At 48.0% G+C, this 25,887-nt stretch overlaps 9 protein-coding genes across 9 annotated transcripts; 4 read left to right on the top strand and 5 right to left on the bottom strand.

Moving 5' to 3' along the window:
- Nucleotides 1-1,015: 1,015 nt before the first annotated feature.
- On the bottom strand, nt 1,016-1,201 carry N7516_006535 (uncharacterized protein; the record flags this gene model as incomplete). The annotated part of the gene is made up of 1 exon (XM_057219255.1): nt 1,016-1,201. The coding sequence occupies one exon, from the start codon at nt 1,199-1,201 to the stop codon at nt 1,016-1,018; it is 186 nt and encodes a 61-aa protein (XP_057073346.1).
- A 93-nt stretch (nt 1,202-1,294) lies between these two features.
- Nucleotides 1,295-2,788, bottom strand: N7516_006534 (uncharacterized protein; the record flags this gene model as incomplete). Its single annotated transcript, XM_057219254.1, has 5 exons — nt 1,295-1,774; nt 1,847-2,189; nt 2,247-2,389; nt 2,473-2,580; nt 2,645-2,788. 5 exons carry the CDS (start codon nt 2,786-2,788, stop codon nt 1,295-1,297), a joined length of 1,218 nt encoding a protein of 405 aa, XP_057073345.1.
- A 4,315-nt stretch (nt 2,789-7,103) lies between these two features.
- On the top strand, nt 7,104-7,415 carry N7516_006533 (uncharacterized protein; the record flags this gene model as incomplete). Its single annotated transcript, XM_057219253.1, has 1 exon — nt 7,104-7,415. One exon carries the CDS (start codon nt 7,104-7,106, stop codon nt 7,413-7,415), a length of 312 nt encoding a protein of 103 aa, XP_057073344.1.
- Nucleotides 7,416-8,049: 634 nt separating this feature from the next.
- On the bottom strand, nt 8,050-10,615 carry N7516_006532 (DUF2461 domain-containing protein; the record flags this gene model as incomplete). The annotated part of the gene is made up of 8 exons (XM_057219252.1): nt 8,050-8,088; nt 8,353-8,493; nt 9,196-9,398; nt 9,493-9,563; nt 9,627-9,646; nt 9,769-9,822; nt 9,883-9,998; nt 10,051-10,615. The coding sequence occupies 8 exons, from the start codon at nt 10,613-10,615 to the stop codon at nt 8,050-8,052; spliced, it is 1,209 nt and encodes a 402-aa protein (XP_057073343.1).
- Nucleotides 10,616-13,813: 3,198 nt separating this feature from the next.
- Nucleotides 13,814-17,015, bottom strand: N7516_006531 (uncharacterized protein; the record flags this gene model as incomplete). The annotated part of the gene is made up of 7 exons (XM_057219251.1): nt 13,814-14,650; nt 14,718-15,029; nt 15,103-15,165; nt 15,229-15,645; nt 15,726-15,946; nt 16,031-16,115; nt 16,488-17,015. 7 exons carry the CDS (start codon nt 17,013-17,015, stop codon nt 13,814-13,816), a joined length of 2,463 nt encoding a protein of 820 aa, XP_057073342.1.
- A 1,456-nt stretch (nt 17,016-18,471) lies between these two features.
- Nucleotides 18,472-19,426, bottom strand: N7516_006530 (actin-related protein 2/3 complex subunit 4 family protein; the record flags this gene model as incomplete). Its single annotated transcript, XM_057219250.1, has 7 exons — nt 18,472-18,592; nt 18,646-18,690; nt 18,742-19,048; nt 19,110-19,160; nt 19,220-19,285; nt 19,345-19,373; nt 19,424-19,426. The coding sequence occupies 7 exons, from the start codon at nt 19,424-19,426 to the stop codon at nt 18,584-18,586; spliced, it is 510 nt and encodes a 169-aa protein (XP_057073341.1). The 3' UTR covers nt 18,472-18,583.
- Nucleotides 19,427-19,753: 327 nt separating this feature from the next.
- Nucleotides 19,754-21,589, top strand: N7516_006529 (ubiquitin-specific protease UBP6; the record flags this gene model as incomplete). The annotated part of the gene is made up of 3 exons (XM_057219249.1): nt 19,754-19,769; nt 19,821-21,476; nt 21,528-21,589. The coding sequence occupies 3 exons, from the start codon at nt 19,754-19,756 to the stop codon at nt 21,587-21,589; spliced, it is 1,734 nt and encodes a 577-aa protein (XP_057073340.1).
- A 305-nt stretch (nt 21,590-21,894) lies between these two features.
- On the top strand, nt 21,895-22,809 carry N7516_006528 (PaaI family thioesterase; the record flags this gene model as incomplete). The annotated part of the gene is made up of 2 exons (XM_057219248.1): nt 21,895-22,314; nt 22,432-22,809. 2 exons carry the CDS (start codon nt 21,895-21,897, stop codon nt 22,807-22,809), a joined length of 798 nt encoding a protein of 265 aa, XP_057073339.1.
- A 798-nt stretch (nt 22,810-23,607) lies between these two features.
- N7516_006527 (putative MFS drug efflux pump) lies at nt 23,608-25,728 on the top strand (the record flags this gene model as incomplete). Its single annotated transcript, XM_057219247.1, has 8 exons — nt 23,608-23,760; nt 23,814-23,892; nt 23,947-24,005; nt 24,059-24,215; nt 24,266-24,645; nt 24,700-25,072; nt 25,131-25,261; nt 25,318-25,728. The coding sequence occupies 8 exons, from the start codon at nt 23,608-23,610 to the stop codon at nt 25,726-25,728; spliced, it is 1,743 nt and encodes a 580-aa protein (XP_057073338.1).
- Between the last annotated feature and the right edge of the window lie 159 nt (nt 25,729-25,887).

Raw genomic sequence — 25,887 nt, 5'->3', positions numbered from 1 at the left:
TATCTGAGACGGAGAAACCGCTCTCCACTCTCGATAAGGAGAGAGGATAAGTGGCAAGTAAGGGCAAATGCCTCGGAATAAAGAGAAGACTAAGAATGCCCCAGTCCGGATCGGATCGGATCCGTTGAATGTAGAGCCAGGGAGGAATACTCGGTATAATTCGCAGCATAGAATTTCATCAGAAAGCGCTCAGAGATACAAGACCTCAACGGAAAGTGGAATAGCATGCGGCAATAACTGAATAGCAGAAAGAGTGATCAAACAACCTCCGGATATAAGTATAAGCAGATACTTGATAACGAAAAGACAGACAACGGTACGAAAATCAGGAACAAATATAAAAAAGATCAAAACAGTTCCGACGATAAGAATCAAGGCAAAGGGAAAAGATGACACAGCCAACCCACGTCTTTTAGTCGCGTAGGCGAAAAACAGATGGCCACACATACATCGTAGAAGATGTAAAATGGTAGTAAATAGACGAATGCCTTCCCAGTAATGTAAATGGAATGAATAACCCGAGGAAAGCACAAAAGCCGACAACAGTGCAAAAACGTGATGAGTGCAAAACGAGACAAATTGCCAAAACGGAAAAGAAAGAAAAATAAAAATAAAAAACAGATAGCCACCCGAAATTCAAATAACAATGCGGACAATCGCTGCAGCCCTATAGGAAATGAATTCCACGGGAAAAATAGCCGGAGTGTGATCTGATGGTAATAGTCCAGAGTGCATTCATGCTAGACCCTCATGAGATGTGGGTTGAACCAATTGACACCAGCACATGAACTGCACCCTGGAAACCATGCCAAACCACTCTCTGAGCAAATCTAAGTATGGATTTGCAATTATTGAGATACCGAAGCCGAGAATGGTCAAAAAAAAAAAAAAAATATAGAGGTAAAAAATTCATATGCCGATAGAACCAGAGCCCATAAGTCTGGAAGTCTCAGTATCAAGTTCAAATTCGTGCTCGTGAAACTCGTGGGTTCGCGTTTTGTGACCTTGTAATAGATCAGAGAGTGACGTCCTTGTCGCGTTCATCGTCTAGGTACTCGTCATTGTCTGGAATGTGATTCCGAAACTCCCCTTGTGGCCTAATGTCGGTCCCACAACGGTCCGACGTGACCTCAAAATCTTCCTTCCAAATTTCAGCACCCGACACATGGCTCTCGGATCGTGTGGCCAGCACACGGTCCATTCCGAATAGTCCTCATTCCTCACCGGTCCCGCATCGCATTCTTCATGCGCCTCCTAGTTTCCACTAGGATATCGAATAGCAACATAGGAATTACTATTGCGGGCCTCGGCGATTCAAAGCATTGAGCATGTCGCTATCGGTGCTGGAGCGGCCTTGGGAATCACCGGGGTTCAGCATATCGCGCACGTTCAATCCACCTCGCTGCGAGCCACCGGGAGTAGAGCTTGGTGGCGGCGTCACACCCCCGGGCTGAGGGGTGCCACTTGACTTGAGGGGCGCGCTGCCCTGTTGAGCCGAAACTGGGGGCACGCTGCCCTGGTGTGGAGTCATAGGCGCCTGGTGGGCCTGCATAGGTGGGAAGGGCGAGCCGTGAGGTGAGGAGGAGGGGCGTGCATCGTAGTTATAAGCCGATGGCGGCGAGGTGCGTCGATCGTGGGCAGGCGGAGGGGGATATGCGTAAGGGCTGGGTGTAGTGTGAGTTTGGTATCCTGGAGCAGACCCAGCGGGTGTCACGGGAGCCAGATTGGTTGGATCTGGGTACTCAAACCCCGAGTTCGAGCCTCGACGGTGTCTCTGCGCATCAAAACATCAGCTCAGATCTCTCTCCCTGTCTCCTTCTTACCAGAGGGGGAATGGCGGCCTTACCGGATCCGGCATAGTTGACGCAAGGGGAAGCGGGGCACCGTCCATGGGAGGTCGTCCGTTCTGATAGTACATCCCTTGAGGCGGCGGCAAGGTGGTCTCGGGGCCTTGTGGCTGCTGTTGAGGGGGCAGAGGCTGTCCGTGAGCGCCGTACAGGACAGGCGGTCCACCACGGCCCCCCTGGTCCTGGTCCATTTTGTCCAGGTCGTAGATGAGGGTAGGCGGTGTGGGCAGGCACAAAGGCTTGGGTTTGCGAAGAGACCGGAGTAAACATACAGTCTTGGTTGAATCGAACACAGTTGCTGCATCGTCCATCTGCCGAGGTCTCGAATCCCGAGCAACGAATCTATCGGGTAGAAATTAGCGCGTGGTAACTCGTAGATGGGTAGAGATCTCCCCATACCTTCCGGCGCCGACAGTACCGGCATGCAATGGCCGTCCGCTGTCGGGGAGCTGCTGCCTGGTAAGGCCCTTGTCCTGCCTGGGGTCCATATGCATCGGCGCGATAAGGACCCGGCGGAGGTGGGAGACGGTAGGAATCTTGCGCTCCGTGGATAGCGTTCATGGCTTGTGGATGCGGATATCTTGGATCCGGATACTGCGCCGGGGGATATTGTGATGGGGCGTACTGCGGAGGGGGGGATACTGTGATGTCGCGTATTGTGCGGGAGGGGGATATTGGTAGGCACGGTCCTGGTCAGGTGGCGGAGGGTAGGAAGTTGGCGGATACTATGAAGCTATCAGCAACCGGAGCCACCGCAAAAGTCATAGCGCGTAAACTGGCTCCAAGACAGCACATACTGGGTAGGAAGCCTGATCATCCGGATTGTTCCACTGGGTGGCTCTAGGGTCCCAAGGATCTCTTGAATCTCGAGGATCTCGAGGATCCTGGCGATTTAAATCACCCTGACGATTGGGATCGTGATCGTTGGGATTGCCCGACATTTGTATTGTTGGGAGAGAAGTAAGACGGGATGAGTCAAGAATACAGGGATCTGACGTCGAGTTATTGAAAAAAAGGGAGATCGAATCACACGGACAAAGTGAGCATAGCGCAGTCACGCAGGGGAAGGGGAAAAAGGGCAGATGCAGGAAGATCCCCAAGAAGAACAGAAACAGAAAATAGAAAATAGAAAATAGGGGAGCAGAAGGAGAAAAAGAAAGAAAAAAAAAAAAACAGAGAGAAAAAAAAAGAGAGCCTCGGTGATTATGACGTGAGCAGGTATGAGGAAGTGAAAAACCCCACGACAAGATAAGCAGAGAAGGGAAGAAGAAAAAGAAGCTCAGATCGGAATGGGCAGAGATTAAAGGAAATAAAAGGAACTGAATTATTTGATTGGAAAAGCACAGGGGAATTTTTAGAGAACGGGGTGGAGCCCGGGCAGCGCGGGCTAAAGCGGCGCCAGTGACCCATAGACATGGAGGGGGGATTACTGTACAGTGTATCTATACACCCGTGGACAGATTGTATGTAACAAATTTGTGTGTCTAGCTCGAAGATTAGCATCGATACATCGAGTAGTATGACCTTACCTTACGATTTCATTTCGTCAAGTGAAACATGGGAGACAAGGCTTAGAACCATGGATTTCAATCTAGGGTACCAGATTTCCGTTGCCATGAAGCCGAGAACGGCGACCGCTTTTATTTTGTATTTTGTATTTTTCATTTCATTTTTATTTTTCATTTCTTTTCATTTTATTCTCAACTAGCAGTAGCGCCCGAGAGTAACTTTCCACGTTTTTTCGCCACTCGACAGTCTTACCGAACAATATACCTACCAACCTATAGAATAATAGGAAAAGCTCTACACAATCGGAAACATTATTTTCAACTGTCAAAGTTGACATCATCAATAATATGGCAGGTGACCTCTCATTTGCATGGATCCATGCACGTCAATTCCTCCGAGTGACCCTTGCTGCGTAACCCGTCCATGGACGAACGACCGCCTCGGACCGTAGTCGCACAACCGCAACCGGCCCCGCGGAACCAGGATCATTTTCCATGGCGATGGGCTCGGGTCGGGGCGACACATTCCCATGCATATGTTGAATTGTATTTTATCTGTATTTTTTTTTTTTTTTTTTTTGAAATCTACCTAGGTAACTATTTAATGATATTATTATGTACATTGTTGTGGTGTTTCTTGCTTTAACCAGGATCACCTAGTCTATCCAAGTACATGGGACTACTGCATGTAGGTAGGTACTATGAAAGAAAAATTCAAGCGGTGAAAGTGTGGCGATCAGACTTCAGCTGAGGGAGTGGGGTTCAGCCAGACCACTCGCCACTCTTCAACGCGGATGGAGCATCCATAGAAGGACAACAATTGGGTATGGAAGTATGGTGCGAAGTTTCTGCGAAGAAATGTGGCGAGAGCGGATCCCTTCTTTTCTATGACTGAAACGAACCAGGCTTTGGGAGGGAAAGAAGAGAGAGAACGGAGGGGGTGGAGTGCCCTAAGTTCCCAGGGCTGTAGCACTGGATCCGGAAAGCCCATAATGAGCCAAGGTAACCTGCATTAGCGCTGCGCTGACAGGGCGGGTTCCTTGTCCAAGAGCCACAACCACGTTGTACGGGGGGGCCTATTTAGCGTACGCCCCCCGTCACCGCCAATCCCTGGTGAAGTTTTCAGCCCAAGTAATCTACAATATACAGGGAATGTGGGGTTGAGTTATAATATGAATAATAGCAGATAGTCAGAGCGAGCGACGGAGAAAAAAAAACAAGCCCACTCTCGTAACCATGGATTGAATAATATATGTATCGAGTAAATTGTAATAATACGAGTACTATTGCGCAGGATTAATCAATCAGGTTTCGGGGTACTTGTCCCACGGGCCGCTCCGGCCTTCCCGCCGATCTATGCATGTGTGCCATTTGGCAAAAATACCTTCGCTGTTACAGTACAGTATTTGTCTGCGTCTCAATAACATATATATATATTCCTCGGGCAATATACACGTAGTGATATTGGATGATTATATATGCATGATATGGGTATAGAGAAACTACTAAAAATCGGTAAAGATATATATAGTGTTCGGTTGAGACTTCCGTTTTCATAAATCTAGTACCCTCTAGGTAATACGGAGTAAAACGGCGTAAAATGATGTACCAAGATACGACAATCCTTTCAGGCCACGTTTTTCGAACCCAATCGACTGCATTGCCGTCCGCGTCTTTCCGTTCCCCACTCTCAGGCGTGGCCTGTCCAGCTTTGTCCCTTTGCTCTAGCGTACTCTCCGGAGACTCTCTAAGATCCACCCGTTCCAAAAATGCTGGCCACTCGATGGTGTTTGTCCTGGAGACGCGCTAGCTGTCCTCAAAACTAAGCCCTTCCGACAGGGACTGAGCGCTACTTGTCGAAATTGAAAGCCCAACGCTAGGGGAACCCATTCCGACCGGGTCTTTTTGCAGGCTGCGACGTTCCATCGTAAATTTCTATTATTATTTACAATATTATATTTGTACTTTCTCTTGTTTCAACTTTGCATTTGGTGTAAATTTTTTAAACATCCCTTAATTTCTTTTTAAAATCTCCTAGTGTCCGTGACAATTCCAAGGTTTCTATTAGCCATAAAATCCCCTCTTTTACCCACACGGGAGCGCGTCTATCAGCAAGGATGGAGACGGGTCGGGCACTAATAGGCGCAGCCCGCATGTCGTTACAGTCACGGGAACACCATATGCACCAATATAGTAATGGATACAAAATAATAGGGAGGCCAAGGTCTGTGCTTGGAGATCTGACGTGGCGAGGGTCTTTTGCTGCACTCAGCCGGAACGAGGCAGTGCTTTCAAAGTCGGTGTACAACGAACTCGAACGTGCAGGTCGTGTGATGAGAGATGCCTTATGACTACCTGATCCTGGAAAAAGTATATGTGAGATCGGCAAGTCATTATTAGCCGACCCTATGATCTTTTTTACTCTTTTGTACTTGCTCTCTTTGGCTTGGACAAGTTTCATTTTCATTTTCATTTTCATTTTTTTTTTCTATGCTATTCGCGTAATAATCGTATCTGATTGGTGCTTCCCAATCTTGGTTGTATATCTCGTCAGTCACACAGAGACCAAAGCTGGGCCCTCCATGCTGTTCGCTAGACCTCCCCAACTCTATTTGGGCGCCATTCGGGAGACAAAGCAAGTCAATCTCACCTTGCTTTTTCTGGATGCTGCTTGCCAAGTGGTTCCTCGGGATCGTGCGTGAAGCTAGTGACTTTGACATATTTAATTAATGTGCGGCTTAACTGATTATTTTTTTCTTTTTTCCTTTCTTTGCTTTTTTCGAGTACCTTTTGCTTCTTTTGGTTTACTTTTGACTTTTCGCATTTGAAATTAGCTAGGTGCTTTTTGGTTAGATTGGATTATGTGCTGTGTGATCTGCATACAAATGCAGCTAGGGTATCGGTATCACCAACCTACAACTGCAGATGCCTCATAAAATTGACCGACTCTTTCAAGGTTTTAAAGGTTGATCCCCGCACGCCCAGGCTTCTACCTTGATCTTGGGTTTGAGTTGATTGGCCCGTTCGAGGTCGACAAACATCATGCCTGTCGATGCACTGTGGCTGAACAAACAAGACAAATTAACATGTGATTATTTCTACCCTAAACGTATAACTAACATTAAGCGTATACCTAGGAGCTTTTGAACATCGAGTCAATGGAATATTCGATATGGGTTGAATGCAGACTTTGATCCGGGAGGTATATCTAGGGAACATTGATGAATATAATTAGCACGGGTGCGCACGGAGATGGATTATAGACCTATGGTGGTTGTGAACCCCAAGCTCATAGCCCTCGATATCCTGGAGGAAATCAAAGAAACAATTTATATATCGCAATACTTTCGTATATAGTCTCTGTGTATATCGTGACTTACACAGGGCTACCCTCACCTTTGACATTTGTGTTCCAAGAGGCTAAAACTTCATATATGAACCCACTCTCCGTGCGTAGGATTTTCTACGTCCTCATATTAATTTATCCAATATTATTGAGGATCTCTTTGCGACATGATATGCAAGCAACAACATGACCGGGGTTCTTCGGGCCCAGTTCCCGATACTAGTACAGAATATTAGTAGTTATTCTTTTCATACATGAAGACCTATGGCAATAGTTAAGTATACTGGTATACAGAACACAGCCCGGGATACATCTGTCCAATTATATGTATCGCAGAGAGAAGAGTGAGTGTCGAGTTGATACATAACGACGAACACATGCTACCCGTGAACCCTGCCCAAAATGACCAAAATTAACGGCGTTGACCGAGAATCCAAACTCCGCAATGCGCACCAAACACATGCAGGATGCACTACGAAGAAACAAAACAATACCACCCAGTCAAATAAATGGAGTCCATTCCAGAGAAGGAAGGTGCTCATCTCAAAGTCCAAAGTCTGGGACGGCGGAGTAAAACTATCCGGGCCTCAATCCACATTGCCCTGCAGGCCCAAGTTTAGCCTAGCGGACATGCCCGACAACGGGCCGAACGCGGGCGCTTGCGGTGGCGATATCATGCGCGTCAACTGGTCGCCAAGTGGTTGTTTCATTTAATTTTGAAATTTTCTGTATCCTTTGTTTGCTCAACTATGTCGTACATTCGGGTTTTGTCTGAGAGGGGTGGTAGATTGCAAAAAAAAAGTTAAACTGCATATTGCATGCGAGGGGCTTCACAGTCATTGGGCGCTGACACGGGTAGAGGATTGCGCCGAAGTGTCTAGAATATGTGTCATGTTGAGGGGAAAAGCAGTAGTAATGTCTCAATTTGGAGCGTTGCCCGCGTACTGTAGGCCTGCCTATATGCAGTGTGCAGCAACTAGAGGTGATATGACTGCAGAGCCAGCGTTAGGTACGTTATTTTGGCCCCGCGCCAGTGTTAGGCCTGCAGTAGAAACCCAGGAAACGCAGCGGGGACCGACGAAAGAAGCTATGTGCAGGAGGCGTCAAGGTGGGGGATGGGATCCTGGTTTCAAGTCGAGGAGTAGCAAGACAAAAGACCCGAGCTAAGACAGATGTTGAATGAGAAAAATAAAATGTGAGAAATTCGACGGTAACAAATACGAACAATTTCATACCACAACTCTCATACACAGGAGTAAAAGGTCAAGGGTAAGCCGGGACAAATTGATCTCTCTCCACCTCCCGTCCAATGATGCCAAATAGACGCGGGTGGCTCTCCCCAATCATGTCACTGATCGGGCATCACTACACTGTTGAGATACGTCACCTGTTCGAGAAATGAGAAGCGGTCAGCGGTCAGCAATACAAGTATATAACATGAAGGTTATTGTCTGAACGCCCTATCTTGTCAAAGCGGGAAGGACCAAAAATAAAGTGGGAAAAAAAAGAAAAAAAGGGAAAAAAAGGTAGTGGCACAGTGCTGATTTGGGTGGGTAAAAGGGACGGCTAACACCGCCAAAGTGGCTAGCTCAGAAGAAGAGGGGGTAAAAACCAGCGGGAAATGGAGTCAATAGATTGGAAAAGGGCTTACGAAAGGTTCCATGACCCCAACCCAAGTAGCAATCTTCTCTTGAACATCATCTCCAGTGAGTTCCTCATCTGGAATGGGCTTTCCAATAGTGAAACTGCGTAGTCGTAGTAATTTGATGTTCTCGTTATCTGCCTCGTAACCCTAGAAGGTGTGTCAGCGGTAGGTTTCCAAGGTTAGAAATCCCATGGATCAGACGTGGAGCCTGGCGCAAGTGTGAACCATGGAACCAAACTCGACGGCGTGAGAACAAATCCCATTCCAGCAAGTCGATTCCCCCATTGAGATCAGACTGGCGAACCTTGGAAATTGCTTTCCTGAGTTCCATGGTTGCGTTCCGGGAAATTTGACCTAAAAACACGGGTTGGCCTTTCCCGTATCACCGTGCGCGTGTCTTCCACATCTCTTTCATTTGATGGTTTGAAGCACATGAAGCATTTGGAACGCATGGAACGCATGGATTCTTTTGAATCATCATGTGCCAGGTCCTTTCGACGTTGGCCGGTTGAGGGGCCGTGGTCGCACCCAGCAGCCCGACCAGGAAGAAAGATCTAGTCTCCATGATCTCATTAGGTCATTGCCACCTGGGAATCAAGCCCTTGAGAAGATGGTATTCATGAAGATGGAAGTAGATTCCGTTTTCAAGAGCAATCCCGGTCGGACGATGGATGCAACCTCGATTGCGGACCTTGTGCCCCCTGCCTCGGAATCCCAGCCCATAAATAATAAACAAACAGCTGACAATGCAGCCGAAGCACAAGATGATAACGGGAAGGAGTAAAGTTTGTCTCAACGGGCAACATACTTCACATCGGGGTAAGAAATAGAGAACCGAAAGCTTCTTACCTTTGGTTTCGTCTTGAGAGCAGACTCCCTATTGTGATGCGTAAAAGCGTCCACAACCGCATCGTCATCGTCGGACGCTCCCTTCAGAAACTCACGACGCATCTCCGGCGCCCGGAGTATCTCCTTCAAGACAGCCGAGTTATCGTCGATGTCCTCCCGCAGCAGCGCAAGTGGCTCTGACTCGGGGTTCCACAGCCCGCCCCCTATACACAGCGTGGTATTAGCCGCAATGGACAAAGATCACAAATGAAAGGCAAGATAGCAATGGCTACAGTGGGAATCTGGGGGACAACATACCAACAAAACAAGAGCCTGGCTGGAAGTGGACATAGTACGCTGCGTACGGGCCCTTCTTACCAGTTCTCGACCTGGGCCATACTCAGGGACTTATCTCTCAAAAGGAAACAAGGGTATTGGACATTGACACTTACCAGGCAGCAGAGAAATGCGTCTATACACTTGGAGTCAGCACAAGTACCGCTAACGAGCACACAGTACCACCCACCCACCCGCCACATATGCACACATGCGACAGGCCACGGCGACAGGGACCCGGAGGAGAGGATAGCTTACCTTGTACGGAAGTGGATTCTTGCTGAAGCGAATATCCCTGTGGATGCGGAATACCTGGGAACAAAGTTTGTGAGCGGGGACAAATAAAAAGAACAAGAGTATTGGCAAGCCTACCAGGTCCTTCACAGGAAGTTCGGGGACGGTAGGATCTACCTCCGCAATCTTCGGCGTGAGGGATTCAACGAATGTCTCGAAGTCCTTCTTTGCCGCGCGGTAATCCGGATCATGAGCTGCGCAAGTCAGCCAGCAAGTCGACAACCGGGGTATGTGTGCGCTTCCTACCCTTGAGCCATTGACGGTCATTGTTGCTAGCTATATCGATCAAAAACAGCTTGGTATTGGGGTGCAGCGTCTCATCCTGGTACGGGGTCTTCCCCGCGTCTCGGGCCTTGGGCTTTGCAATGATAACTTCTTGCCCGGGCTCCAGGCCCACTCTGACACCTTCGCGCCAGAGCTCCTTGCCCTTCGTAAGGTCGCTTCCGCTGCTGGTACTCTGTGATTGCTTTCCTCTTACGTTGGGTTTCTTCTTGACGACCTCGTCGGTGTCGGAGAGTTCTTCCGGCTCCGCTTCGTCGGCGGGGGATTCCTCCTTTGCTTCCTCATACACAGAGCCAGCGGATTCCCATGCAGAGGCATCGGACACCGAGTCGGGTTCGTCGGAGTCTTCTGGCTCAAAGTACTTGCTCTTGCTGGTCGTGGACTTTGCCTGGCGGAGGGACAGGTCGACGTTTGATTTTACTCGTTTGACCCCCGGGTTGGCGGCGGACAGTCTGGCTGAAGCGCGTCGCTTTGACGCAATAGGCGCTTCAGGCGACGCAGGATCAGGCCGAGATGACCGTCGAGGCATACTTAGATGAATCAAACGAAAATGAGAGAACTTGGCGGGGTCTTTTTCTCCCTTCTTCTGTGTGTTAAAAGGACCTTTTAAAATTCCGATGCCTGGAAATCAAGTAAAGCAAAAGAGAAACAAAATACTTTGTAGATGAAAATAAAAAGTGATGAATCGAAATCGAAAACCAAAAAGGGCCCGCATGCCTTAAAAACCGGCTGTAATAATAAATGGCTCCGCTTTGGGTGTTGGCGCCCTTACGGTTTTTTTTTCCCTCCTTAAGACATAACTAGTTAGTTACATATGTACATACATGTATATATATGTATTTGTATTTTGACAGATATCAATACATTAATGTTAGTTAAAACGCGATGGAAACAGCTCTCTAGTCTAAATTATGTATATATCTATATCTATATTCCCATCTGGTTGTTTTAAGCTGGCCACTACTAATAGTCGTGCCCATATTACTGTCTTCGTGGGGCAGGTAGCCCCCAACATACTTGTATACTGTTCCATACTGTCACACGCGGGACACCCTGGTATGTCTCTTGGGTCTTTCTTCAAGGCTCTCTGGTCCCATGAATTTGGCTATGTAAAATTGTAGGGTCCCTTTACAAGGGATATATTGGTGGCAAGCTAGGTGAAACAAATGAAGACAAATGTACTCGAACTAGCAAGCTCCGATCACGAGTATCTCGGTGTGTCTCGTCACTTTGAAGGAAGCGGTTATATCTTGCATTGGGAAGTGTTAGCTGTATCTCGACATCACTACTAATCCAACATAATCTCCCAAACAAGCTGGTTCTGAATTTGGTAGGCCCTTGACTGGGTGGGAGCCATACTCCCTCACGCCTAGTCCCTTTTGTTTTGGCCGTGTTTCCTCTATCTCTTCAACAGTATTGTGTTCCGCGCTCGTTTAGCTCGTTTGTACTTTGATTATCGTCGACGATTTGCTGACACGGTAATGAGAACTCTGTTGATAGCAGCTGAGGTCTGTCCGGTCACAAATGTATCTGAGATCCGCTGGCAAGTGTCGGTGGGTGTTTCGTCAAGTCCGATCGTAATGAGTGATCAGATGCTTATATGATAAATCCATAGATCCAAGATCAAATCAAGAGACAGAATACGACGGTGTATAGCGCTCAATGCCAAATGCCTGAATTTAATGCCTGGGTGCCTTACTTTGGCCTGATATATGCCTGAATTAAGCCTTGTTTTGGACCGCTTTCAGGCCTCCCTGTACAGTGTACTGTAACCAACTCGGCATGGAATAACTAGGCGCCGTTCCCCATACAAATCTCCATGTTTTTGACACTTGCAAACCGTCCAAGAAGTTGGAGATGGGCCCTTTGTATGGGGACGAAAAGCTTCATTTTCATTCCTACCTTAGGCTAGGAACCAGTCCCGAAGTCCAGTACATTGCTTCAATATTAAAGGATCTGTAATGGTAATTCATGTATTTCTATTATTCTGCCAGGCCAAAACAAGGCATTCAGGCAACAAATTCAGGCATTAAGCATTGAGCGCTATACACCGTCGTAGACAGAAGGGTAAACCAAGAGCATAACTCGGAAAGAAGTCTGATGTCCTCAAAAGAGAGACAGAACTAGTAAAGTACTGTTTCGACTTCGGCAGTCTCCCGGAAACAAAAAGCCCTGAAAGAGCACCCTTGATGACCTTGCATTAGTGTCCTACTGCGAAGGTGTATCCCGGCCAGGGGTCGGAAACTAATATTAGTAATATTGGTGCCTTAATTTGCCTGAATATTTGCCGGCAGAAAATATGAATACCTGAATTACCATAACAGACCCCATTGTAAGTGAAGTACTTGAAAACCAAGAGGATGGATGGCGATTTGTACGGTCGCATTTGTACGGTTAGGATCGATGAGGATAGATAGTGACATACGGTCAGGGGGTAGTGGAATGAATGAGATTGGCGACATGATATGTATGGTCGGGGGGGTTTGAAATTGTAGACAACATGAGAGGCTTCAACGCCTAGAAACGGAAGATTTCAAAGATTTGTGTGGTGGGAATAGCTTCAATATTACCCAGAAGGCTTCCATCTGAGAGTTTCATTTACAATATAGTGACTGGACATAAGTTTTTGCACCCCTGGCGCCTAGGTGGGGCTATAGGGGGTGCAAAAACTTATGTCCACTGACTGTACACTGTAAGAGCGGTGCCAAAAGGCGGTATATAATCAGGCATCCGCAGGCATCTTAAGGCAGCATTATTAGTAATAATTAGTTTCCGACCAGGATAACTACATCTAATCGTGGCACGGCCCACCAACCCCCCAACCCCCGGTAGGTGGTTGGTGGGCCGTGCCACGATTAGTTAATCCTAATTAATCTTACATTAGTGTCCTACTATATGCGGGTTACCGCATGGCCTACTTGATCTACAAACAAAAGCAACGCCCGCATAAGGAAAATCTACTAGAAGCAGAAATAACAAGAACGCAAGAAGTAAAAGCAAACGTAAACTAACTTGTCAACTAACTGAGAAGTGACAGAAGAGCTAGGAAACAATGAAACTCAATTGAGTTTCTGTCACAGGAAGACCTACCAAACCGGCCTACCACCTCCCGAAGGCAGCAGCCACGAAGAGTAGATCTTCCTGGAGGAAAGCAAAAACAAAACAAAGCAGAAAACGCAGAAGAGCTAGAAAAAAACGAAACTCAGATGAGTTTCGGTCACAGGAAGACCTCCCAAACCGGCCAAGCACATCCCGAAGGCAGCTACCGCGAATAGGAGATCTTCCTGGAGGGAGAAAAAAAAAAAAAAACAAAGCAAAGCAAAGCAGAAAAAGCAGAAAAAGCAGAAAAGCCAGGAAAAAATGAAACTCAGATGAGTTTCGGTCACAGGAAGACCTCCCAAACCGGCCAAGCACATCCCGAAGGCAGCTACCGCGAATAGGAGATCTTCCTGGAGAAAAAAAAAAAAACAAAACAAAACAAAACAAAGCAGAAAAAGCAGAAAAGCAGAAAAGCAAACGGCGTAAGCGCCAGGGAGATCAGGGTTTGTTGAATAGACCTGGTGGACGTCTCCATACACCCACGCAGGAAAGACTGGACAAGGGAATGCCCAGAAAAAAGAAGAAAGAACGAAAGAGAAAACACACGAGAAGCTCAGACCATTACCATGCTGATAGACCAGCACTCCTTAACCAAGAAGTACTGGTGCGGGGTATCTACTGGGTCCGATTACTTCTTTGCAGGTCGGGGACCGTGACCGGCAGCTCGGAGCTCATCAAACGCCCGGCGATCAATGTTCGACAGACGGGTGGCGTCCGAGCGAGAGCGGTGGCTAGAAGCGGCAGTCGAGGGGACCGGGCCGAAGGGGTCCGAGGACGACCGAACGTTGTGTGCAGTCGGGTGCGGAGCACGGTACACAGACTGAACCACAGCCTGGCTCTGAGTTGAGCCAGCCGCATGTGCCTCCTGAGTTTGAGGCATACGCCAGTTAAAAGACTGGTTGCGGGGCGTAGTTGAATCGGCAGGTCGTTGATGTGGCGGACGGTAGGGAGGGATCGATGCGTGAGACCGGTGGGTAGGGGTGGTGTCCGACAGAACTCGGTCAGCATCAAGTCGCTGGGAGCTACCATGGGGGTTACCAGGGACGTTCGAGGTGTTGCCATACTCAGGGAAGCTGCTTGGCATGTTGCTGGAGGCGGGAACGATCGAGCTTTCCTCATAAGCAGGGCCCGGGTTCACAGAGGGATTGTGGGACACCGAAATAGTGCGCTGACTGTCAACCGAGGCGATACTCTGGGTTGGTGACGAATCAGGAGCAGTGCCAATGGTTGAGACGCTAGACTGTCTTCTGTGAAGCTGCTGGAATCCAGTGATGATGAACTTCCGCAGAACACTGGCATCGTAGATAATCGCATCTTTGAAAACCTTCTTACGGGCAACGTCGTTGTCCCACTCAAACCAGACCCTTCCGAAGATTCGCTCGAGCTCGGGGAGAGTATGCTTGTTGGGTAGACCGTCGTTCTCGGTGCGCAGGACGGAACCGTGGGACATGACATAGGCATAATACTGTACCGATTGGAGAATGGATTAGCGATCTTTCAAAAGAAGTTAATATCTCATGCATCTTTCGTACCTGGTAAGTAGCAGTAGTGTGTCCAGGAACGTAGGTCAGAGTATCGAAAGGGAAATAAAGGCACCAGTCATGGTCCAATGACTCAATTGCACCCTGATCATTTGACCACCAAGCAAAACAATATTTCATGCGAGGGTTAAAAGCAGGGCAACTGATCCCTGCGTGAACCAACTCGTGGAGCAAGCGGATATCCAAGCCGACGGTGTTTGTCTTCTGAATGCGCTCCGACAAAGCCCTGATCAAAGCACCAAGAGTCTTGAAAAGAGCATTACGGTGGTGCACAGTGTAAAGATGGGTTGCATGCCACGGGAACTATATCATGAGAGAAAGGATGTAAGTACGACATGGAAGAGCAAACTGAGTGCAAGGACAAGGGTTGACTAACCTTCCAGATGGTGCTGACAAACGATTCATAAGCACGCTGAGGAACCTTGTTTGCGAATGCGCTCTGCAATGTGGTAGATGATCAGTGACATGAAAACGAAGAAGATGAACGAGAACTGAGACATACACGATGAGGCTGTTCTGCGTGACGAGTAAGGCAAAACAATTCCTCGTCAGTGAGGAATCCGTCAAAACCAGTGGACCAAGGGTCTTTGTTGACAAGCTGAACAGGGTTCCCATCTTCCCATGAAATGCACTTCGCCCGGGGGAAAGTAGCCTTGAGCAACTTGGCCGGAGTGCTGAGCTCTAAGTCAACGTGACGGCTGCCCATACGGGGAGCGCTGCCAGCGTCATAGGTACGATTGATTCGATCAACTGTATCCTGAGCATCCTTCACTGTTGCAAATTCAACATAGCAGTCCATGGTCTTGCCTGTAGACCGTTCCATGATAATATGGATCGGGCATCCTTGAGTGGATGGGAGCAGAGTAGCACTGCGTCCAAGGAACGAGGCTACCTCCTGGCGAGTCACAGAGTACGGGATCTGAGTATCATAATCATTAGTAACGGGATATTAAACAAATAAGCAGTCAACAGGAAGAATATGGTGAAATGAAAACTCACGTTTGAAATCATCACAACACCTTCACGAGCAGCTGGGCGCATCTCGGCGACACTGGCGAATGGAATAGAGCTCGGTTGAAGGAGCTCTTCAATCGAGGCCTTTTCAAAACGCTCGAATTCCCCCATATTGGGGGCCCCACTCAGGTCGAAGGGCCAACCCATGTTGGTGGTGTTGTATGGATGATGGTTAAATGTGAAGACGTCTGGTGGTACTGTTGCTACTGTCAGCGGGGTTTAGACGGTTGCAATGATGATGGTACAGTTGATCGACTGATCATCAGAAGTGGGAGCAAGATGATACTTACCGAAGTTGAACTGACCGGCAAAGTCCACAGGATTGTGGCCGAATAACTGATGTGTGGTCTCAAAGGGATACTGATTGAATTGGGGCTGAAAGGCAGAATGAGGATGGACTTGGGGCTGAAAGCCAGAATGAGGATAGACTTGGGGCTGAAAGCCGTAATGAGGATAGACTTGAGGCACGAATGCAAAAGATCCGGAATAGTATCCAGGTGTCAAGTCAATAATATTCCTCAGAGGAGGACGGATGGTAGAACACGAAGAAGAACTATCGTGATAAGAATGGGAAGAGATAGATGGGGTTGAAGAAAATGAAGGATGGGAAGGGAGAGGATGAAAAGATGGAGGATGATAAAAAGGTGGAGGATAAGAAGGTGGAGGATAAGAAGGTTCAGGATAAGGAGGTGGAGGATAAGTAGGTTGAGGATGAGAAATTGGAGGATGGGATGAGTAGGCAGGAACCTCAGCAGAGACTTCAGCAGAGACTTCAGTAAAGACAACAGCAGGAGCCTGAGAAGAAGCGTTGGAAGGATTCTGGGGGTCCAAAGCGGAATCTGAGGCTGAGTCCCTAACAGGAGAAGAGGTAACTCCAGAGGATGTGTGCTCGCGACTCTTAGAGTCAGTCACAGCCTGGGGCTCCTCAGCAGGAGGATCCTGGGGATCCAGAGCGGAATCAGAAGTTGAGTCCCTGACAGGAGTAGAGGTAACTCCAGAGGGTGTGTGTTCGCGACTCTTAGAGTCAGTCACAGTCTGGGGCTCCTCAGTAGGAAGATCCTGGGGGTCCAGAGCGGAATCAGAAGTTGAGTCCCTGACAGGAGTAGAGGTAACTCCAGAGGGTGTGTGTTCGCGACTCTTAGAGTCACTCACAGTCCGAGGCTCCTCGCGTGTGTCTGCACCATCAAGACCCTGTTGATCAAGTCTAATAATGGCCGCAGGCAATAATTCATCATTTCCGGGCATACGCCCAGGTTGATCAGTTTGTTCGCTCATCTTAGGGCTTGAAATATCAAGTCAGCTTTGAGTAGTAGATGGGGCGTGGCAATAAAAACATTTCCGGTAAGAGGTGCGTGGCGAGAAAAATATTTGCGGGAAGAAGTGCGTGTCAATAGCAGAAGGGTATTTATAGGTGAGTCGAGTCCAACGACTTCCGAGATAGGAAGGTACTTGGGTGGGGATGGATTGTTGCATCTGTACTATAAAACCATCAATTTTTGACCTCAATTTTCTCAATAAATTTATATGATATAGCATTTTTTGAATATTTTTAAATTAAAATCCGTCAGCTGAAGTACTATGTAAGCCAATATCGTCCAAAAAGGGTATTCGTGGTGGTTTTTTTAAAATTCATTGAACCTCGAGGCCTCCGTACCCTGTCCGAGCCAGCCTAAGGTACGCATTTATCGCGACGCACTCGGGGTTGCGACAATTTCTTATTTCCACGCACCTGGTCCGCACCGACCAAAATTCCACGACATACTACATCTCTTTAAATATTTCCATTATGTACGCCCTTCTTCTGCCACGCACTGATATGCCGCATCTCTATTTTTACCACGCACTTCACCCATACAACATTTAGGGAATTGATACTCGCACCCCCTCCTTGGATGCTCGCCCCCCCTGCCTGAAAAGTCAGTCACCGCTTTCCATATCGGGTGCGACACTGATTCTGCCATTTATTCTGCCACCATCATATCAATTCTGGTTTACATAGTAAAAAACACTGCATTTTGATCAGAAAAAATCGTACATTTCATTGGTTTCTTCATCGATCTACTGTACAAATTGCGTATCCTGCTTCTTAACCCTTCTGCGCGCGCTTTACTCCACGTCCACGTCCACGTCTACGTCCACGGCCGCGATCACGTCTACGTCCACGGCCGCGATCACGTCTACGTCCTCGATCACGTCCTCGATCACGTCCTCGATCACGTCCTGATCGCGTCCCCGTCCCCGTCAGAATTAACGAAAAAAAAGTGATGAAAAAAGGGGTAACAAGAATTGACACAAAGGCGGTATAAAACCTTGAAGGCGGTGAAGAGAGCGGTAGGCCAAATCAAGCATTAATCTAGTGTCACACTCGATCAGGAAGGCGGTGACTGACTTTTTAGGCAGGGGAACTCCTCCCAATTCAACGCTCCGACTTCGATCTAAACTATAGTTAGACATTTGTTAGTCTAAGATGCGTCCGAACATGAGCTCCTGAAGATTGGCATTGTACTACAGTTGCTAAGTTACCTTTTCTCTCTTGTCTAGTTTCTTTTTTCCTTTCTTCGTTTACTACTGTATAGCGCTACTGAGGTAGTTTCAATGTTATCTTACTGGAGAGGAACTAGGCCATACGAGAACACCAGGTTAGCATGGGCGCTACGCCAGTGGAAAGGATCTACTGTGCTACCAAGTAACGACTTGAACACGGACTAGGAAATATCAGTCGACGGATACTAGGATAAGGTTCTCTCTTAATCAATGCAAGCCTATGCTATCTGTACAAGAGCTGAAAGTGGGAAACACAGGGCCATTCATAATTCGGAATCAACAAGAAAACGCTAGGCAATTTAATCGAACTAGGTGATCGTCAGCAATTGAGTCTATGGTAGACAGCTGAATAAAAACATACCGGTGTCAGGAAAGACTCGGCAACAAATCGAGCACGGGCATTCAACTGGTGAGCTGTTAGTAAATTGTGACGAAAACAACGCATCAGCACACATACGAAGAGCTTCATCTCCGAAATCTCCTTGTCTACTTCTTCCATGAATTCGATCACGAAATCAATTAGCTTGTGGGTAAGCATTTTTTCCGTGTGGAAGTTTGTGATGAGGAAACTGATGTCATATCCCTCCACTGGCTTCCGGCGCAAAATGAAGAACGATTCCGCTCGCTGGGTGAGGAACCGAGTAAATTTGTGAACAAGAATGTGCTCGATCTCATCTGCCTGCTTGATTCTGATGCTTATGCGTACGGAATTGTAGCTTGGCTCAATTTTGACCTTCTCATTTTCATTCCTGCTGATATGCAGCCTGTAATCACATCAATACCTTTGTCCTATGCGACCTGGGGAGAAACGATGGTCAGACGTACGGGTTCAGTAGGATCTCGGGCGAAGAATTTGCTTCGATCTCTGGGCAGTTGCTGGTGGAACAAGTATATTAGCATCTTTTCATGTCTAAGATTTGCACCATGCAACTTACTGCCGCTCGGATGTCTGAGAAGCGAAGTTGGAGATCGTAAGAGCCGCGGTCAGAGAGGACCGAACACTAGTAAAGCAAGTGTGAGCAAGCTTGCCGCTGAATACTTGTCCAAGGCCAAAACTCACGCCTGGAGGTACGGCCGGAGGGATTGACTCTGATAATCAATTAGTACATAGTGAGCTGGCTGATTGGAGCTGTACCCACCATGATGAGTGGTGTTCGTTGAGGTCACGAGGATGCAATCGCCACAAAGAATAATACAGTCAGGGGTTGACCGAAGAGAAATTGAACTAGCTCGTTGTGAGGACCCTTCGTCCCAAAGCAGTGAACGAGAAAGGCAGTTCTCTAGATAACAGGTTGTCCTAGGCAGAAGGGGAGTTGACGTCGGGGTGGGCGGTGATGATAGTGGTTGGGCGGTGAGAGAGACCCCCACGCTTCCTCGTCCCAGGCTGTTTACCATTTGCCCCAGCAATCGCAAGCTCTTTCAAGCTTTTTTATCCTTCTCACATCATCCATCTCTAAAACTTATTGAAAATGGCGGCTATACCGAGTATGTATGGATGTATTGGCAGCCCCTGGACCACTACTAACAGATACACAGTTATTGTCAAACACGCCGGCAAGCGCCACGAAGTCGAGCTCGATCCTACGTCGAACGGCGAAACATTCAAGTACCAACTCTTTTCCTTAACTGGTGTGGAACCCGACCGCCAAAAGGTTTTGGTCAAAGGTGGCCAGCTTAAAGACGATACACCTCTTTCGACACTCAATGCCAAACCCGGGCAGATGTTCATGATGATGGGTACCCCGTCGGGAGGTCAAGGTTCCGCTGACCTTGGTCGGCCAAAAGAAACCGTCAAATTCCTGGAGGACATGACCGAGGCCGAGGTCGCACGACAAGAGGGTGCCACCCCTGCCGGCTTGCAGAACCTGGGAAACACATGCTACCTCAACTCTTCTCTACAAACCTTGCGGAGCGTCCCGGAGCTTCAGGAAGAGCTCCTGCGGTATCGGCCAAGTGGAGGAGCTGGACAGTCGAGTCTGTCAGACCTCAGCAGTTTTGGTATTGGTGGTCTTGGAGGTTCTCGGGATTTGGCCGCTTCTCTGCGAGATCTGTTCAAGCAAATGTCCGAGACCCAAGAGGGTATTCCCCCACTTATGTTCCTCAATGCTCTCCGGTCCGTCTTCCCTCAATTCGCCCAACGTGACCGAAATGGACAAGGATACTCCCAACAGGATGCCGAGGAGGCTTTCTCCCAGATATTGAACCAGTTGCGGGCTAAATTGACCATCACTGAGGGCGAGGGTGAGTCTGCCACGACCACCTCATTTGTAGACAAATATCTCGCGGGCCAATTCGAATCTATCACCAAGTGCGAGGATCCCGCCGCCAAGGAGCTCGGCGAGCAACCGAGTCAAAGTTCTGATGTTTTCTACAAACTTGATTGTCATATCGGAAAAGAAACGAACCACCTACAGGATGGAATTTTGGCCGGCCTTGAAGAGGAAATCGAGAAGAACTCACCTCTTTTGGAGCGCAATTCTGTGTACAAAAAGCGTTCTCGCATTGCACGACTGCCCAAGTACCTCACAGTCCATTTCGTCCGGTTTTACTGGAAGCGGGAGACACAAAAGAAGGCTAAGATCATGCGCAAAGTGACATTCCCTGCCGAGTTGGATGTTGTGGAGTTCTGTACCGAGGACCTCCGAAAGCAGCTCGTCCCGATTCGTGACAAGGTCCGCGAGATCCGCAAGGAGGAGCTGGAAGTCGAACGTTCTCAGAAGCGGCAAAGAGTTGCCGAAGATCGTGCAGAACGTCAGCAGAAAGAGACCAACCTGGGTGAAAGCGTAGAGCCAATGCAGAAGAAGAAGACCGCCGAGGAGAGCAAGTCTAAAGCGAACGACAAGGACGGCGATAGCCAGATGGAGGAGACCTTCAAAACTGATGCCGAGTACGAAGCAGAAAAAGTGGAATCTATCCGCGTTGCTAAGAAAGAGCTCCAAGAACTTATCAACCAACGGGGTGCTGGAGACAGCGGGACCAATCAGTCTGGTCTGTATGAGCTTCGTGCCGTCATTACGCACCAGGGTGCTAGCGCCGACAGCGGTCACTACACGGCATATGTTAAGAAACAGGAGCGGGATGAGCCCCAGACAGGCAGCAAGCGCCGCGAGGCAGACGACAAGTGGTGGTGGTTCAACGACGACGCAGTGACTGAGGTGGAGGCCCAGAAGATCGAGACCCTTTCCGGTGGTGGTAAGTGAACAGCATTCTACGATCCAAGAGTCATTGCTAACGATATTGTAGGCGAGTCACACTCTGCCCTCATTTGCCTCTACCGCGCAATTGAGCTGCCCAAATCCGAGTAAATGGATTTGCCTAAGCACCCATTCGCATGGGAAAGATATCTGCAATTTGTGTCTCTAGATGAATAGAAACGATGAACATGAATAATGCTCGTCTCCAACGCCTTAACCTGTTGTCAATTGATTGTCTTAAGCCTTGTAATGATCTCCACTCTGTAATTCCCATGAATCTTTAGATTTCTTCTGGTGATGCCCAGGTGGCATATGTAAATGACTAATGGATATCAGCACGTGACCTTACTGGGCCTCGGCCCAAAGCTCCAGTTAAATCAGCATTCTAATTCCAAACGAATGGCAATGTGACCACCATGATACATTATCGCAACATCCTTCGATCGGCCCTTCGCCAGTCTTCGATACAGACACGAAGTTTTTGGGGACCAGCGGTCCGAAGCGTCAGCACCGCCGCACAACCAAATACCTCACGAGAACCATCGCGTTGGACGCGCCGTCTGATCTATACTGGCATCTTTGGAACACTCGGTGTCGGTGCGGGGAAATGGCTAGACAACAAAATCGCAGCGCCACCGGCTCCTGGGTCGCTAGAAGACCAACTGGAGATTCAGGAAATCCAGCGCGTGTTCGACATTGGACTCCCCATTGTGCAGGAACTGCGTCGTAACCCCGATTACGTGGAAAAGGATGTCTACGAAAACTTTTCGGACGAGCATAAAACACATCGGCTGACATCAGGCCCCTTGGCGGGGAGTAGGGGCTTGGGATTACAGGTTGGTTTCTCGTTTTCTCATTAAGGTCCGAGGCATGTCCATCTTACATGAATACCGAACCTTTTAAATGCCGAACCTCGGGATCCCGCTTTGTCTAACTATTCTCGTATTTGGCAGAAAGTTTTCTGGAATGACAAAGAAAAGAAACTCATTAGCGTGGTCTTCTTGGGACCAGGCCTCGAAGGCTGGCCAACCATGGTCCATGGGGGCGCACTCGGCACTGTGATCGATGAGAACCTAGGGCGCGCCGCCATTCGGAATTTCCCAGCGCGAACAGGTGTCACTGCCAACCTTGAACTCAACTACCGGGCGCCGGTTCACTCGGACAATTTCTACACCCTGCATACAACCCTAGACCAGGAACAGAGCACAGAGACCAAATCATACGCCAAGTGTGAGGTCCGTGACATGGCAGGCCGACTATGTGTTGAAGCGACGGGGCTTTTCGTTGTTCCCAAAACACTCAAGCTGAACAAGGTTGGGGAATATTTCTGAACTATGGGAATATTCAATTCACCCTTTATTCTTTAGATGGCTTGATATCTACGGATACGCGGCTTTTCTTCGGTCGTGTGACTTCTTCGAAGCTCCGGCCCAGTTTATGATAAACTCAGCACCGGCCTCCTGGTCCCCTGAGACGAGTCAACTGAAAAGGGGCAAGTTAGCAAGGGAAAAATAGACCTCATATCTGAAACATTTCTGTACAAATATCCATGGATGTGTTATCTAGTGACTTCTAGCGGATACAATCGTCTCTTGTACATTTGACATTATAAATTCAATAACTACTCAATTCAATCTCTCCTGGTATTTGATTTCTGATTGTTTCGGGGCTGATCCCCGTTCTGGCATCAATCTCCGGAGTAGTAAGACTCGTGAACCAACTGGATGCATCCACCTTCTCCGCGTTTTCTCCCCGCATTTTCCCTAGCGTCTTTGCCATTGAATCACCAACCGATACCTAGGTATGTATGAGGGAATTGCCAAGCTGCCTCGGTATTTTCTAGGTTTCAAGCATTACTGTCCCGGCTATCTGATTCAACGCTCAATAGCTTGTCTTCATTTCCCCACTTTGATTCATTACACCCTGTGAGATGGACTTCTCTATGACATACATATGGGACTGATTCAATGACCTGAAATGAGTTTATATTCTCCTGTTCTTTCTATGATACTCTGGATTGAATTTTCAATCTGGTCGGCATTTCGGTCAAATTTGAATTACATCCAATTTTGTTTGAGTCGAGGCCAAGCTCAACCTACAATCTGTACTGCCCTTAACTCACAATCATCATGGTGGACTCGATCCTTCAATCGAGTCGGCAGGTCGACGAAAAGGCTGTGATGCAACATCACGAAAATAGTGATACTTTGCAGTATAGCCACCAGGAAATGACTGAACCGGGATCAGAGGAAGCTATGCATGAGTCCGAGAAGGATATCCCAGTAGGATTCGGCTGTTCAATCTGGTGGTTGCGACAATACTGACCATTACAAAGATGACTTTCCGTCGCTTCATGGGCTTTGCTGCCATGGCTTTCTTATGGACTGGAAGTCAGATCCCAGTCTACCTGTTTGGTATGTCAAAAACAACCTGAAAACTATGATATAATTTTGATGCCTTTTCACCAGGCGGTATCCCTCCCTACATTTATGGAGACATTGGTGGAGCAGACCGATGGGTCTGGTTTGTGAGTCTATACTCATTGAACTATACGATCATGACTAACGGGCATATGTTTAGGTTCTTGCAAACTTACTCGGCCTTGCCGGTGTATGTCCCTTTGTTGGATCTCTATCAGATTTAATCGGACGCCGCCCAGTCGCTATTATTGGAGCATCCCTGATAGTTATTGGAATGATAATCTGCAGTACAGTGCACACAATGAACAACTTCATCGGTTTGTGTTTTCCCAGATACGAAAGTATACATTCGCTGACATGTACACAGCGGGCATGGCCATCGCCGGCGCCGGCGCCGGGATAAATGAACTGACAGCACTGGCTGCAACCTCCGAGATGGCGCCGACTCGAAAGAGAGGACTTTATGTATCGATCCTTATCTTCACCATCGCGCCATTCTGCCCGTCCGTGCTATGGGCTCAGCTTATCGCATATCACACCCATTGGCGCTATGTCGGTGCATTCTGTGCTGCGTGGAGCGCCTTTGGTTTGTTGATCACGATTTTGTTCTACTTCCCTCCGCCACGAGTCAATTCGGTTGGTTTGAGCCGGAAGGAGATAATTGGACGGGTCGACTTTGTCGGTGGCTTGCTCAGCATCACTGGTCTGATTGTCTTCTTGGCCGGTCTGCAATGGGGCGGATATATGGTATGCTTGAAAATAACCCGTGCAGGGCTATTTCATACTGACATATGAATGTAGTATCCATGGACATCTGCCCATGTCCTGGCACCATTGATCATTGGGTTCCTTCTGCTTGTGGCTTTTGCTTTCTGGGAAATATATGGAGCCAAATACCCCATTTTCCCATCTCGCCTCAAGCAAGAGCCTCGGATTCTAGGTCTTACCCTCGTTATTACTTTCATTTCCGGTGCCAATTTCTTCTCCGTGCTCATGTTCTGGCCCACGGAATCGTTCAATGTCTACGGCCATGACCCAGTAGATGTGGGTGTCCGCAGTCTCCCTATTGGCTTTGGAATCATGGCGGGGGCATGTATTGTGCTTGCACTTCTAAGTGTTCTCCGTGGGCATAACAAGGAGCTCTTGATCGTCAGTAGCGTTATGATGACTGCAGGTGAGTTTTTCTGATGGGTATAATAGTGCCCAAGAAGCTCATATGTTCCCCCAAATAGGATGCGGTGCTATGTCTATCGGCGGCACCGATAATATGTATCAGCTCTGGGGAGTTCTGGTCCTTGCCGGCCTTGGAATTGGAGGTATTGTGGTGCCAGCCTCGATTATTACAACAATTATTTGTCCGGATGTAAGTTGTTTTGTTGCAAGGGAGGAAGTATGACTACTGACATTGGCTTTCGCCAGGATCTGATTGCCACTATCTCTGCACTCACCCTCTCTATTCGCGTGGTAGGCGGCGGCATCGGCTACACTATTTACTACAATGTCTTCATCTCGAAGTTTGTCCCCGCAGCAACACATTACATCGGTGGTGTGATGATGAAAGACCTTAACATCACCGACGTCAAATTGATTGGCGAAGCAATTGAGCTGACAGGTGCCTCGTTGCTGGGCGAACTGCGCACAATCCCTGGTATTGCTGGCAATGAGACTGCATATCAAATGGTTGTAGGGGCTGGTCAGATTGCATATGCTGAAGGATATAAATGGGTATACTACGTTAGTATTGCATTCGGTGGAGTCTCAGTTGTGGCCGCCTGTTTCTTGGGCGACATCCAGAAGTATATGACAGACCATGTCGCAGTGGTAATGTGAGGTCATATTCCAATTTTGCGATTTATGCGAACTATTTGTTCACTTATAGGATATGTCTAAACTACGAGAACAGCAAATCAAAAATGTGATTAGAAAATATTCAAGAGAAAGTAGATATCTAGTTACCAATAGTAAAAGAGTATGTAGTAAATAAGATCA

Source organism: Penicillium verrucosum (genome assembly GCF_028828655.1).
Source record: "Penicillium verrucosum strain IBT 35672 chromosome Unknown utg000002l_segment0_segment0, whole genome shotgun sequence".
NCBI lineage: Eukaryota > Fungi > Ascomycota > Eurotiomycetes > Eurotiales > Aspergillaceae > Penicillium > Penicillium verrucosum.
This window is presented reverse-complemented; position numbering and strand designations above follow the sequence as displayed.